Source organism: Anser cygnoides, chromosome 8 (assembly GCF_040182565.1).
Source record: "Anser cygnoides isolate HZ-2024a breed goose chromosome 8, Taihu_goose_T2T_genome, whole genome shotgun sequence".
In the NCBI taxonomy this organism is placed as follows: Eukaryota; Metazoa; Chordata; class Aves; order Anseriformes; family Anatidae; genus Anser; species Anser cygnoides.
The window spans coordinates 21,360,201-21,375,660 of record NC_089880.1 but is presented as its reverse complement, the minus strand read 5'-3'; the positions used below and the strand labels follow the sequence as shown (position 1 = coordinate 21,375,660).

The window sequence follows — 15,460 nt, the reverse complement described above, 5'->3', positions numbered from 1 at the left end:
AGTAGGCAGCAAAAGTACATATCCAATATGCAAAATATACATAGCCTTTACAAGAATGTGTCATTTTTAAGTAAGTTAAAATAAATACCTTATTAAGAGTAAGGGAATCCAACAGTTTAAATTAAATACAGCTGAGCTCTAAAATGCATTCCTCTATTTTCTGACTTTAGGGCATAAACCAACAGAATCCTGAATGGATCAAAGCCAGTGTGACTGAATTATTTACCTTCCTGGCCTCTACCATGGCGCCCAAAAGTAAAAAATAAAACAATTTAAAAAAATGGTTTTTAAACTCTACCCAGAACTGGTGGTGGCTTGGCCTGTACATTCTGGAAAGGGTCATTACGCAACACTGGTGAAACGTGCTGAAGCCACGTGATCTGCTTGCCACGGGAGAAGGAAACCTTATCTTGGTTTTATTTATTTACAAAAAATCATTCTAGATACCAGCACATTATATATCAAAAGCAAACAAACTTGTAACTCCCATGTAGTACTGATGACTCAGCAAGTCTCTCTCATTTGAGTTCTCTCTGTCCATCCAGGGTTTCTGATGCGGACACAGACTTATTAGAAACAAGGAATGCTAAATCCAATCTCTTTGTGATTATTATTTTGACAGCGGCATGGATAGAGTTGATGTTTTACGAAAGCAAAATAAGAAAACTGAACTTGGTAACATTACTTTCACATAGGTACTCCAATTGACTCTCACTCCAGTTTTGTCACTCAAGGATTACTACTGAGGCATCAATTTCTTAAGCCCAAGAAGTCTTAAACTTTCTTTGCCCACTTACTCACCTAGCCAATCTAGCTTTCCTTTATCAAGACATGCAACTAAGTTTCCAGCCTAACTCAATGATGCACTTTCCCTGATCTGTTTGCAGCCTTTGGCACTGTTACCAACATCTCTTTCCACTTCTCTCATTTGCTCTAGCAGCTTTAGGCCCATTCCTTCAGCTACCCGATGGGTCACACAGCATCAGCAATCCGTGCTGAATATTAAGTAACTTGGGGCTTTGGCACAAAACCTTGCCTAGTAGGCATCTCCTACATGCTGCCTAGTAAACTTCCAGGTTTTTTTTTTATCTTTGACCTGGTCTTTATTTCTACTGTCTTGCAATAAGAACCCTCTGTCAAGAGTCATTTCAGTTCCCTTTAACTATCAGAGATCTTTTTTTAAATGTGTGCCCGTGTATGCAAACGCACGTGTGTGTACACCTTTTTAATGTGTGCACGTGTATAAAATTGGTATTACATATTATTCCTATTAAAATAGGATATAACATTACTGTATAAAAATGTATTGTACACATGTATAAACATGCATATATGTACATATTAAATATATTTTATAAATATACAATTAATATATATATAACATACTCAAGTATGCATGTATATCTTTCAGTCTTTTCATATGTCACGTTAAGAGCTTTACAATAAAATACTTGAGATCTAAGCTCACAGGGCTAGAAATACAACGGTAAAGTAATAACTTGGGATTTTTTCATGATGAGGTCTAAATCCTCTTTCCTGGAACAACGAAAGGACTTTTAAAAAGCATTAGTCTTGAATATAAGCTGCAGCTGGAGAAATATTTCCTCAGCTCAGTGTCTATTAGCAGTATTGCTGAAAGACTTCATATACAAAAACAATAGTTTTTCAGGCAAAAACTCCTAAACTTTGTCATATTGGAAATTCTGGTTTGAACTGTAAAGTTCCTTTCCAGAACAGAAACAAACGCGCATTTCGTCTCGCACATTTTGCAACATCTGTAAAACATTAAAATGGACAAGTGAGTTTTGATTAAAGCCCTATCTTAAAAGATCTCAGTGTGATTAATGCTGATTTAACACCGATGCTTTAGAAAGACTGGTATAATGGCTTAGGAAAGCTTTAATTACTTTATGGAAATAAATTTCTGAATGAATTATCCCAAGTAATATAAAGCAATGAACGAAAGATAAATTTCACCACATACTACCAGATTTTTAAAAGCTATTTCTCACAACTGGAACTGCAAAACCAACACAAACAAACAAATTCATGAGTTCTGCTCACTCCAGATTGCTTCTTGGTGCAGTCTGCATCTGCATGCCTCTTCTAACAATAATCATCCGAAAGACCAAAGCACATTGACACACATGTCCCTATGGACATGTTTCCCATTGCTGTCCATGTGGAGAGCGTCCCTAGCAGAACTCTAGTGCATGTTACAGCTTCTGTACGTGACATCATATGGGCACAGCAGAATGAATGGGCTTTCAGCTTCTGCTGTCAAACTTCTTCCACCCGCACCTGCCTTCCATGCTGTAGCAACTGCGTAAGGCACTGTAGAGGAAAATTTTCCACCTAAACCTTAAACTGTACAACTGAATTCCAAACCACAATTCACTCTTCATCTCTCAAAGCACTAGCAATCCCTAGGCAGCCCCTCCCTCACTCGCTGCCCTCCCTCCATTTCACCACTTCTTAATTAATCCGAAGATTACCTATTTCCCTCTAACTAACGCATCTCATCACAGCTGCTTTTCCACAAATTCTGCATTGCTTTGACCTCATTTGAAAGTTGCTTCTTCACATAAGAAGCAATAAACTTATTAAATACTTTCCATACATTTGGGAGGGAACTTTGAAGTCTGTTCCTAGGTCTCCATCATTCCATTGAAAGGTTTGTTTCAGTCCACCTCTTCTCAGTCCATCATACAGTATCATACTGCATCATTCCATGAACTGAATCATTTAATGTTCAAAAGAATGAGGTTTTTGTTTACCACATGCAGCGTGAGACATACAAAAAATATATCTTCCCCCCCTTCATACTTTGCATTCACTATGAAAAAATTGGCTCATGTGAGCGACAAGAGAAGTACGAACAATATATTAAAGCACCATGACCAGTGCACTGTTCATTATGCATCAGACTTCCACACCATCATAAGACGTGTGTGGTGCCTATCACAAAAGGCCCATCGTACACACAGAAATATCCCAATTGCTAAGAGTTTAAGTAACCTTGAAAGCTTTTCATAGGCTCACGCTGGGAGCTTAATATTTCCTCAACAAACACAGCAGATTTTAAATTCTCTCAAAATTTTTTGGCATTGAAGCTGAAATTAATGTTTCCATCAACCTAATCATAGAAGTTAACATTTCAACAGATGTTGAAATAAACAAATATATATCTGTATTCCGCTGATGTCCCTAAATAGGGAGGCATTTTATCAGATCATTTTACAGGGTTGCTCCCACACACCTGAATACTTGCCCAATGAACAGGTCTAAATGAACTACTTAGAGATCAAAAAATAATTATAAAAAACTAAACTTATATAAAACTCCAGTTAAATACAATGCAAATTCTAACATTTGTAAATACAAAACTAGAATTCAATTACGGACCATTGGTGGAAGATTTTAAGAATAAAGCAGCTATTCTGAAGACAACAGTTGCCTGAAGCAGTAATTGTATCTTCATTACAGGCTTTTATTATTTTGACTGTACAGCTCTGAATAACAGCATATGTAACCAGTGAGCACTAAGCTCAGTGTTCTCATTTGCATTCACAATTATTTTGCTAGTGGTGCACTGAAACAATCACATTTATTTTCTTTCTCAACAACAATAAAAAAGAATGACATAGAACTTTGTACTTGAATGTTTAATTACTTAAAATCGTAAAGAGCTTTGGAGCTTCCAGTAATTAATTATCATAGTTAGTTATCATATAGATATGATAACTTCAGAAAAAACAGCAGAGTTCACTGCAAACTACACACGTCCAGTGAAGCCATTGCTTTTGATGTATGTATTCAAATTATTAAGGTACATGCTTTTCTATCTACTTTCTAAAGAGTTCTTTGCCAATATCACTTCACAGTAACTATGTCTGTGAATCAATTTCTTATTTACCATTACCAAACTTGAGAACAGTCCTTCTGTGCCAAGATCAAAGGGAAGACTAACCCGAGCTTCACACACCAAGTTCCTTTATACTCTATTACCCAGTGGGTGTTTTCTACTTCGTCCTTGTATTTAGGCAACAAGAACTATCTACCCAAGCAAGAAGCAATGTTATTAAGTCAATTCCATTAGATTTTCCCCCTCTTATTAAGTATTGCTTCCTAAGCAGACCTTAGGAAAACGCTTGAGTTGAGAGCCTGTCCGCTTACAGGGTCAGACAGCTTTTATTTTATGTTGCCTCTAGGGCACATCGACTGCCTGTTCACTTCTTCCTTCCACAGCACTACGTCTGACCTTGTAACCCATCAGGTGTCCTTTACGCATCTAAGGAGACTTCCTTAGCCCAGGCCTGCAGTCAGGAAGGAGAAGCCCACGGCGATTTTCCCCTGGGCGTCACACCGGGCTTCTTCCCCCTGATCCATCCCTCGGCCGCGACGATCGATCCGCGCAGACAGCCTCACGGCAGTACCAGCAATTCGCGGAGAAACCAGGGCCCCTGGGAACCTCCTCCTACCTACAGTGCCACCGCCGCCACTTCAGAAGACGTTCCCGGAGCTGGACTCGACCCTCCCCTTAGGGCCGGGCAGGTCACGGCCACAGCCCCCAACCCACACAGCCCCCAACCCACGGCCCCGCCCCGGCCGCACCGAGCCCCCCCGGACCTTGCTATCGGCCGCCACCCTCCTGTCGTGTCCCCCCCCCCCAGCCGCCTTCCTCCCCCTTCTCCTTCCCCTCCTCCTCCTCACCGGCAGGACGCGGCCGCGCTCGGAGCCCGCAGCTCAGCCGGGCCGCGCCGAGCCCTGCGGCTCACGCTGAGGGCAGAACGGAGCCCAGCCCAGGAGGACAGCGCGAGGACCGCTCCCCTCCCGCCCGGGAGCCCCGGCGGAGAACGGGCGCAGCCAGCCCGCGGCGCCACCTCTCTCTCCCCCCCCTCTCCCCTCACCGGCCGGGTGCCCACCGGCCGCGGCTGCGGCACCCCCGGCCGCGCCCCGCACAAAGATGGCCGCGCGGGGCCTCCGCGCCGCTCACGTGAGCGCCGCCCCACACCAAGATGGCGGTCGCAGAGTCTCGCCCCGCCTTGCCCGGCCGCCTGCCGCGGGGGGCTGCCCCGCGGGAAGATGGTGGCTGCGGGCTGCTGACGGAGCGGCGTGCCTCACCTCGCCTCGCCTCATCGGGCAGCAGCCGCCGCCTCCTGGCACCCCGCAGCGGCTCCTCGCTGGCCCGGAAGCGGATCCCCGTCCGTCTCCTAGCGGCAGCCGGGGCGGGGAGGGAGCCGCCCGTGAGGGGCCGTGCCTGCTGCCCGCGGTGCCCGCCCCGGTGCCCGGCAGGTAACGGCGGATGGCGGGGGCAGCTAACGGGGGGCGGCGGGGCGTGGGATCCAGCCCCCGGGCGAGCCGAGCCGAGGCTGCCTCAGCCCCAGGGGTGCGGGAGCTCGGGCAGCGCTGGTCCTCGGTCCCCGACCCGGGGGAGAGCTCGGCACGGAGCTCCGGGAGGAGGCTGCGGCGGGGCGCGGTCCGCTGCCCCCGCGAGGCCGGGCCCCGGCTGAAGGTTTAACCTCAGAGTTGTTTTGTGTGTGATTTATCGGATGTGAGAAGTGAGCTGTCAGCTAGTGAAAGCAGACCGAGTGCTCTGTAGATCCGTTAGACACACGCGGGTCTTCACACAGGGCAGTTGGGATGAGTGAGGCCTAAGCTGAGCCAGCACATTTGCTGTCTTCTCATTAAGCGCAAATCTCATCTCTGGTCACAAACATCAATCAAACAGGTCATCTACCTGTTACGTAAGGGTTTCAAGCCTGTAGAAGAAAGCCATCTTCGCCTTGTATTACATAATTGAGTATGTATCCTTCATTTGACAGCCCATTCCAGAGGCCATCTGGGACTCATGTTTTCAAGATAGTTCCACTGAATGAGGTTATGGGAGAGAAGGAGCCATGTCAGAAGAAGCTGTTACTGAGGCACGGTTTTCTCTGAAGACAGTAGCTTTTCGGGCATTTCATCTTCCCCTTTCCTGGTATTATTCTTTTATACAGGTAATATATATGTTATCTGAATATTGCAACTTGTGATATACTTTTAAAGTTAATTGTAATGTTGTTCTTTTTTTTTTTTTTTTTCCCAGAGCTTAATATGATCTAAATTTGTAAGGAATGTCTTGATTTTTTATTTGGAGCTGCAAGCTAGAAGTGTTTCTCTTTGTGTTGATAGTTCATTATCATATATCAACATCATATGTTGATTTATTTTGTTGATATTGTAGGTCAGTTTTCACTATATAAATAGCAATGTGGATAGCAGTCAAATCTGGCTGAAGAGTATGTTATTACTTGTCAGGCTGGAAAGCTGTAAGTATTGTGATGCTGACACTCCCTGTCTGCGGGGAATTGCAAGATTCTTCCCTAGAGCGCTGTCATGACAAAGGCGGGGAAGAGTTGCTGTAATTGTGTTGCCTGTAACTACATGAGTGATAAGTGGTAGAGCTAAATATGTCTGAATTACTTCAGAAAACACTAAGGCTGCAGTCATGTGTCTCAGATAATAAATTTTTTGAACAGTGAACCAGATTCTGTTTCAGTAATACACAGAATGGGGGGAATCTCTACTTGGCTATACAAAACATGGCTCAAAACTGCTTTTTTTTTTTTTTTTCCCCTCCCTATTGGCAAATTCCTCTCCCATATGGCAAATTATTGACAAGGATAACAAGAAAAAAAATGTTTGTAGTTAGCAGTGTTGATAAGGTTTTTTTCAAAGTTATATATTAACAGTTATTAATAAAGCTTCGCTTTGAAAACTCATATCCTTAATACAACTGTATTTTATCTTTATTGAATTAGTTGTTTGTAAATGGAAGCAAATGTCTTCTTCAAATTTGCATATAAATACTTTTCAAAGTGTTAATGTGTTTGAGACCAGAATGAGATATTCTTAGGTGCATCAGTTTATTTTCACGTTTTTTCTGTTTACAATACTTTAAAAGTCTCACTGCAAGATAAAGGATTTCTTTTTAATGTTGCAACATATTGATATCCTTGTTAAATACTGTGTGCAACAATTAACTTTCTTCTTCGTAGAGGTTTTAATTTTTCTTTACTTATGATCATACTTGTAGGCATAGACAAATTTCTAAAAAATCTTAGGTTTTTTTTTTGAACCTTACAGAATTTAATGCTAGAGATAAATTTTCAATTTTAGTTATTTGATTGTTACTCTTTTCTGTTAAATCCAGTAGTCGCCTGCAAATACACCTTTGTGCTGTTTCAGGGATTTACTTTAGCTTGCAGAATATACTGCTAGGTTCTTGGCCTCAGTCAAGATACAGTACCTTTAAGTTCTTTATCTTAGAGTTCTCAAGTCAAAGGTATTTGACTAGTTGATAGCAAACTCAATGAAGCTATCAAAGAAACTTTCAATGCTTCTTGAAATTGCACAGCTCTACTGATAGCACTAACCAACTGCACAGCAAACCATGGCCTGCCAGAGTGCAGTGATACTCTGGCCAGTTCCTTTCTCATATGAGGAGGCATTACAGAAACACTGTATTACTGTATTGGCCTCAGGGGCTGCAGATCTTCCCCCCCCAGAAGTCATGCCTTCTCAACTAGCATAGATTTCTTAAAGATTCTTTGGATGTGGGCAGTATTTTCTAGTTAAGTGGATCTTTTCTTTTATTTCTTTTAAAGTCTGGTCACTTTGAACTTCCTAAGCTTTGTTAGTGGGTTTAATTCCAGTTGCTTGAATATGTGGTTCTTATTTGCTAAATTTAAACATATAAATCTAGAAATTACTTATGTTCAAAATAAATCATAAAAATAAACAAAACCCATTTTAGGCAAATTTGTTTAAGTACATGTTCCCAGATTGAAACAATGCATATGTTAGCTTTTGCATCCTCCGTTCTTTCACAGTGCAAGAAAACAATCTAGCTGTGAAGGCTGAGTTTCGGGTTTTTTCGGTCTGTTAAAGAACTAATTGAAGCCCTGCATTGTCCTGGCATTAAAAAGAAAGAAAAAAGAAGCATGAAAGTTATTTGTTTCGAACCCCGTAGTTCATGGATTTGCAATATGTCTTATAGTTCTTGGTGTTGGAGTATGACTCTCAGTGCAGCCACTGATGTTGCCCTACCAACCCCTTTGTAAGCTTTCTCACCTGACCATCACAAACTTTGAGAAGCAATTAGGCTATGTCCTTAGTTAGATTTGATTTATTTCTCAAGCTATGTGAGAGCTGAATCTCTTAGCTCCTTCCTTCAGCCTGTGCTGAAGACGCCAAAAGGAGGATAAGTGGAAAGGTGAAAGTTAAGGAGTATGTATCTCCAGTGAAGTCACACTCTTGTATTTTCAGATTAAACTTTCTCCTGGGTTAAAGAAGTTGTTCACAGTCACAGCAGTGAGTGCAATATCTGTTATTTTTCTGGCCCACCATTTTAAAAGAAGACGTGGAAGAAAAAACAAGCAAGTGTCACAATGGGAACCAGGCCATCTACTATTAGAATGTACCAAAGCAGCTGCATCAGAAAAAGGTATGTGGAGGAACCCCAAAGGTTTTTTGGTTTGTCTGTCTTGAAGGGGAAGCAAGGGGATGTGAGGGTGTGTGTGTATTTAACAGTATGCAATAGTAAAATAAATCATTTTCCTTTAATGCTGATCAGGTTTTAATTGTTAAAGTAGAAATTGTGCAAAGTAGGGAGAAGTTACAGTATTTTATAATTTAGCTGGTCTTCTTAAAGCTAATGTTTTAACTGTGCATTTGGACTAAAAATCTTTTTATCAGCAGTATATTAACAATTGGGTTTGCAGTTCTTGTGGATGTATCGCCACAAAACTGAGAAAAGCAAATTTAAACTTTATAGGATGGGAAAATAATACTGCTTAATATGCATACTTACTGTATGGATATTGACTGTTCTAATTCATAATTTCTAATGTGGAAGTGTAAATGAGACAATAATTGTTTGCTTCCAAACTGGATTTTATTGAAAAGATTAGACACGGTTCTTGCTAGTTCTTGTTAACACAAGATACAATGTTTTCAGTTTTGTAGAATCTTTAAAATGAGTGTATCTGTTAGGTTCAAGTTGTTCCAGTAGCCGACAAAACTTGACTCTTTCTCTGAGCTCTGCCAAGGAAAAAGGATCACAGTCTTGTATCTATGCAAATGGAGGACTTTTCAGTAAATACTCTGGCTCAGTTCAGAGTCTGGTCTCGGTAAGTGATTTAAGGCTTTTCAGTGTATGTTAACTTGCCTTGGATGTGCACCTAATGGTTTCACTGACCTGAAACAACTTTCCTGAATAAGCTACACAGCCTAAGAAGGCTAGAGATACTGACTGCACAGAAGATGACCTGTATGTGGAGAAGGCTATTGTACTTTCTACATACTAAAAATATTTTTTGTTGTTCTTACCGATTCTGTGTCTACTGCCTCTGACTCTTCCTGTCTTATGTCTAACAACTTCATAAGGATGCAGATGTGTGCAGTAGAATGAGCCAAATCTATACAATTTAGTGCTGCTGAAAGCAGGATTCCCCTTGTATCCTGCACTCAGTTATGCATTCCTGGCCTCTATATATACTGCTCTGTTGCATTTTAGACCATTTAGTGAGTCAGCTTACTGACTTGGCAGGAAAATCACTTAAAAATTGATGATTTCTTATCATCTTAGGTTAGTGAGTTGCATTCAATCTCTGAACACTAGAATTGACACAAGGGTAAAAGCAAAACCTCAGTGGAGAAGAGGTAGCAAGACCTTTCGTATCAGATCAGCTGCTCCTAGACTTGCAATCTGGAGCAACATGGCTTAAGTCTGAGAGGACAGAAAGAGAAGAAAAGAGTTAAGCTCCACTGATCCTCTGGTCAGAGTACTGAAATAAATGAACATTCCTTCTGCTCCACTGATACATGCAGATGCTATAATGCGGGTCCTTTAGGTTGCATGTGATCTCTGTTCTGGTGATCAGCACCTCTACTGAGGAACTATTTACAGGATGAGAAGTTTAATGCAACATAATTTCTTTAATGTTTTTCTTAGGAAATGGGTTGGTTTTAAAGATTAACAATCATGTTTACGCATGCTTCTCACCTGAAAGCTGAAGCCTCTTCAGTTATCCTCAACTAGGAGGAGGGAAGTGGCCATATATTGTTTTATAGGTCTTGGTGGGCTTAAAACAGTCTGGACATCTTTGTATGTTTTTGTACATCTATGTCTGCTTCCCTTACTTTCAGAGAGGCACCTGCAGGTCATGTAACAGACCCTGTTTACGTCAGTCTACACAACAAGTTTCATTTTTAAAACTTTTATTATAATCTGCAGTCAAATGTTACTTGGAAAACAATATTGAAAATCACTAATTACTTTGTTATTTTAAGAAAGGAGCAATAACGACTTTCAAAATATTGGCAAACAACACCCTAGCATTAATAACAAAGGAAACAATACATTATGCTTAATCTGAAAATAATTATGCTTTTTCTAAAGTCTTTTAAATGGTAATTTGTAGATAAGACTAGATAGATAACTTGGACCATAATGTACTCTGGAGGAATGTAGTTTTAAGGATACTCTGTATAACAACACTTCAAAATGTATTTATTTTTTAGGTTCAGAGTGCCACCTCTTGTCACAGTTGTGCTTGTGCCAATTCTAACTCCTGGGATAAAGCAGACGAAGATGATATTAAACTTGTCAATATTCCAGTGACCACACCTGAAAATTTGTATTTGATGGGTAGGTTATGATAAGAACATTCAATATCTAATAGCAATGAAAGTAAATTTCTTGGTTTTATGGCAAAGTGACGCTTGTGCAATACTGTGGTATTTTTTCTACAGTGTCTTGTGAGCTTGTGTCCAAGAAGACTTCCATAAAATATTGAAAGCTTGCTTAATCTAGTGTTAGGTTTTGAAAAATATATAGTTGTGATCCCTGTATTTGTAGTAGTAAACTATAGAATTGTTTTTAGAAGTAAATAGGAAAAAATACTACTGTCCTTGTTGCTTTGTGAATTTACTTATCTTAAAAAGGCAGATGTCATCTGTTTTTGTTTTTCTTTTTAGACTGGGAATTGCTATTTTTAAAAATTACAGTTCTGCTGTAATTATGCATGTTATCTACATAGTTTTCTGTGAGCCTAAAATACATATGGAAGCTGTGTGTTTGATTGAGTGAAGGTTTTTCTGATCTACCCTAGGTATGGAGCTTTTTGAAGAAGCACTACGTCGATGGGAGCAGGCACTAACTTTCCGTAACAGACAAGTTGAAGATGAAGCAAGTTGTAGTTCCATCAAGCTGGGAGCAGGGGATGCAATTGCAGAAGAAAGTGTAGAAGTGAGTATATTTAACCTACTGATGCTGCCCTGAAAATTCACTACATTTTGTTAAATTAATATTTTAAACTTCTACAGTGCATTTAAAGGACTTTTTTGTTGTTGTTAGTTAGTTTGGGTGTGACTTTCTGTCAATTGCAGCTGCATCCGTGTTTACATCTGGATGGTATTACTATTACAAAGCTACCAAGCATTTCTCTAACCAGTTCTCTGCACAAAATCCCTTGGGTCATGCCTTCCTTTTACAGCTGTGAGAGGATATCTGCTTAGATACAGGTCTTGGGAAAGATGATAAGTTTATGAGTATTCACAAATAATGTGCTTGAACTCTATTTGTATCCCTTTGTTCTCATGAACTAAATGATGAAATATTTTGAGATAAACATACACCTGCACAGTTTTCATTGTTTCTAGTGCAGTAAACATCACACATAATTTTAAAGTATTTTTAAGTTTAGTTTAATAAGTTTTTATTGTGTTAAATAAAATGTATATGTTTAGAAAAGTGCGTGTATTCTGGATGTTGAAGTTTTCATCTGACAGAGTCTTTGTGCTGTTTGTTGAAAATTAATGCGATACAATGAGCCCTTTGAAGGCTTAATAAGATTTGTTTGTAAAACTCTAAGAATATAGACTGTAAACAAATAGCAAATATTCTAATGTCATTCTTCTTGCAGGATATCATCAGTGCTGAATTCATTCATAAGCTTGAATCCCTGCTTCAGCGAGCTTATCGTCTTCAGGAGGAGTTTGAGGCCACCCTTGGGACCTCAGATCCTGCTTCTGTAGCTAATGATATTGGTGAGTACTACTATTTTACATTTTTATTACTTGTAATAGTGCCCCTTGTGGAGGGAGTTCATGGAAATATCCGCTGAGCAGAGTTTCATTTTTTTACACTGTTATGTGAAGTTTGATGTAGTATTTGTATTTTAACTAAGAAGGGACTGAGAGGATTTTTTTTTTCTCATGTGGACTGTCAGTATATATCAAAATTTCCAGAATTCTTCTCAACTTCCTAAAGTTTATCTTGACTCAAGTATTTAAATATTTATTTACTAAGAACATATTACTCCCTTTTATAGCATGGACGTATTAGAGAATTTAAAAAGAAGGCTTCATATGTCTTTTCAAATTTTCAAATCTAATACTACTGCACCCTTTCATAATTCCATATGAAGCATCTGATCTCAAATAACTGTCAGACTTTAAAGGCAGAGCATGTTCTGCAATTAGTTTCTAGTCTCGTTTGTTAGGCTTCAGCTTGGCTGGCACAAGGTGGCAGTACTCTCATCTGTTAGCCCTTGTGTTGTCCTGAAACTTCTAAATACAGCTCTGAGTACGGTGAGAATTAAATTTAGGTCAGAACTAGCTTTCTGACATGTCTGTGTACACCTGACAACTTAATTCTTAAAGTAGAAAAATGTTTGGTTGTTTTAATTTTAGTGTCTGAAACCATAAGCCCTAAATAAAGTTGCAGTGTATATCCATTATTTGTAGCTTATTTGTAGTTTCTGTCTTCAGGCAAAATTAATAAAATGGTATTCAAAGGTCTCTGTGTTTAGTTATTGATTTATTTTTATTTTTGTTTCCCTGGAAGTATTTTAAATTGATATATAATTTTTTTTAGATGTGATAATTTGATTCTTGTTTAGCAAGAATGTTCTGAAAATTGAGTTCTCTTTAAATATTACTTGTAGAAATCATTCGTGATCTGTTGAGTAGATGCTCACAGTTACTTTGTTATGAATTGTATTTGTGCTGTCCCAGGTGTGCGGGGAAAACAAATAAAGAACTAGTTTAGTGAGCAGTGCTTCACTGATCAGGATTTGGGGCTTTTTCATCATCTTGAATTCATGTCTCGAACGGCAAGTAGTATATTAGAGAATGCATCGCTTTTTTCAGAATATTCTGGAACATAAACAGACAACCATCATCTCAAACATGGTGGCACTTGATTTAATACAAAGGATGGTTTTGTTCAGTATTTGTTTGATACAGAAACATTTATTCCCTCACAGTTTCTTAGGTAATTTATGTTCCTGTAGGATATAACTACTAGGTATAATGTGTGAATGTTTGAAGTAGGATATTTTTGAGATCACCACTTTTTTGGTAACTTTTTAGAGAAGAAATAGAAAAGTATGTTTGGGAGAATCCTAGAGGCTCTGTTATGGCTTTATTTTTCCTTTTATTTGTATTTGGTAACCTAGCAAAAGAAAATGAAAGGTGCTCTCAACAGACTTTCCTGTATTACCATGAAATGTATATGTAAATATATATTAATACTCATTTTATTTCACTTCTGTTTAAAGCTTTGTATTACTCTTTTAGGAAGTGTACTAATTGTTGATTGCTTTTTTCTGACTTCCTTTTTGAGTGTGTGTGTGTATGCATGTGCATGCACGTGTAAACAACAACAGGAACGGAAGGTTCAAGAGCCACCATAACAAGCAGGTCCAAGAAAATTATGAAATGCCAGTGGCCAAAAGAAAGAAAGATAGTACAGTGTTCTTTACAAAGAACATTATACCGCAGAATGCAAATGGCAGTTCTCAACAGGAACAGAATTGAAGGTGTCTCTGCTCTGTATTTAAAATGAGGCAAGAATGCATATACATCTTTGACACTGATAAGAATGTGTATCATTTGTGGTGTAAGAGGCAGCATGTGCTACATCGGGATTGGTAGTCCTGGACAATTCATATCTGAAAATTCTGAAAGAAGATGGGTAAAGGAATCACCCTAATCTGTCACTCACTCTTCACTAGTCTTAGAAAGTGAAAAATGTTTCAAATGATTGGGAAATTGCCTATTGAGTTAAAAATTTTTTTTTTTTTAAGTGCAAATCATGAATTAAGTGTCATGCCTGTAAAATAATGCTATTGCTAATTCATATAGTTCTGTTACCCCAGCTGATAAGCTAAAAGCCGTAATTAGTGTCAGTTGGTATGGTTTTTTTGGAACTAGTTTTTCTTGGACTGTCGGTTTTCTGAGAGATCTGCAATTTTGAGAATTGATATAGCAGACATTAGATGATAAAAACTAGCTCACTGACTTGAACGTTTGTTGATGCTCTGCCCGCTGTTAAGGGAAATGTTCCTAGAAAAGTGTTCTAGGGGTGATTTGCAGTCAAATACTAGTTTTATCAGCTATGTAGCCAATAAAGTTGTTCATAGGGCTTGAAGCTGCTTAGAAATGATCATTTGGGGCATTAAAAGAATTGGATAGTGAAAAGTAAGGGTAGGTAATATTGATTTGAATTATTTCTTTTAAATGATTGCAATTGCATTTGAATACAGGCAACTATGGATTGCACATAGAGATGGGAGATTTAAATATAATAAAGAAGCATTCTTGGAATCCCTTAGGATAGTTATTCATCACAGTCAATATACGTTCTCAGTACAGTGCAGTAGAAAAAGAACCACATTGCTAATCTTTGGCTATGTGAAAAGGACAGTATCAGGATATTTGCAGAAATATGATCTTGGTTTTTATGGTTTTAGAATACAGTGTCCAGTAATGTTGTCTCTGTTTCAGAAGATATGGAAATATTAGCTCAAAACAAGCCAGAAAAATGATCCATGCTTTGGAAGAACAAACTAATAAGCAGCTTAAGTTGCATATGTCCAGCTCTTTATTGAAGAAGGTACTGAGAGGTGACTTACTTGTTCTGAATAGCTACTTACACATGGAAAAGTTATATCCTGCTGGGGAATTTTTAGACCTGGTTGTCGAAGTCATAACCAGATCCAGTTTCTGCTTGTTCAACTGAAACAAATTAAGTTCTGAAGTAATTTTCTCCACAACAAACACGTTTGAGAGTCTAAAACTAGAGTTTTAGATAAAGTTTTCTAGATAAAGTTTTCTATTTTTTTTGTGCTGTTTTGAGGGATATTCTTATTTCCCATTGAGAGAAAGGGTTTGATGTAGGGCTAGATGGTCATTGTAGTCTTTCTGGCATTTAAGCATCTACTATTACCACTACTAATTTTCTTCTTTCATGGGCCTTTGGGTGAACAAGAAAAAGCCTTTGTTCTCCATAATAGGTAATGGTAATCAGAAAAATGCTTTGCTTTGTTTTGTTTTGTTCTCATCCTCGCCTTTCCTCCCTCCCCCCTTCCCCTGCCTAGATGTATTTTGTGGATTTTTCTTCCATTTTCTC

The 15,460-nt window shown here is 39.0% G+C and overlaps 2 protein-coding genes across 6 annotated transcripts in view; one reads left to right on the top strand and one right to left on the bottom strand.

Moving 5' to 3' along the window:
• USP33 (ubiquitin specific peptidase 33) overlaps positions 1 to 5,255 on the bottom strand; it is a 36,112-nt gene extending 30,857 nt beyond the window's left edge. The window contains exons 1-2 of one of the 5 annotated variants that reach the window (XM_067001411.1): positions 4,714 to 4,959; positions 4,262 to 4,481 (exon numbers count right to left, since the gene is read on the bottom strand). In XM_067001411.1, coding sequence (XP_066857512.1) covers positions 4,262 to 4,291 — 30 coding nt within the window. In that variant the 5' untranslated portion in view covers positions 4,292 to 4,481; positions 4,714 to 4,959. Of the gene's footprint in view, positions 1 to 4,261; positions 4,482 to 4,713; positions 4,960 to 5,124 lie in introns of those variants that run through there. The other 4 variants (XM_067001413.1, XM_067001412.1, XM_067001415.1 and 1 more) reach the window with 4 other exon arrangements.
• Positions 5,085 to 15,460, top strand: part of MIGA1 (mitoguardin 1) — a 46,402-nt gene continuing 36,026 nt past the window's right edge. The window contains exons 1-7 of the mRNA XM_048059030.2: positions 5,085 to 5,295; positions 5,826 to 5,999; positions 8,311 to 8,488; positions 9,037 to 9,173; positions 10,567 to 10,693; positions 11,157 to 11,293; positions 11,970 to 12,093. Coding sequence (XP_047914987.1) covers positions 5,901 to 5,999; positions 8,311 to 8,488; positions 9,037 to 9,173; positions 10,567 to 10,693; positions 11,157 to 11,293; positions 11,970 to 12,093 — 802 coding nt within the window. The 5' untranslated portion in view covers positions 5,085 to 5,295; positions 5,826 to 5,900. The remainder of the gene's footprint in view (positions 5,296 to 5,825; positions 6,000 to 8,310; positions 8,489 to 9,036; positions 9,174 to 10,566; positions 10,694 to 11,156; positions 11,294 to 11,969; positions 12,094 to 15,460) is intronic.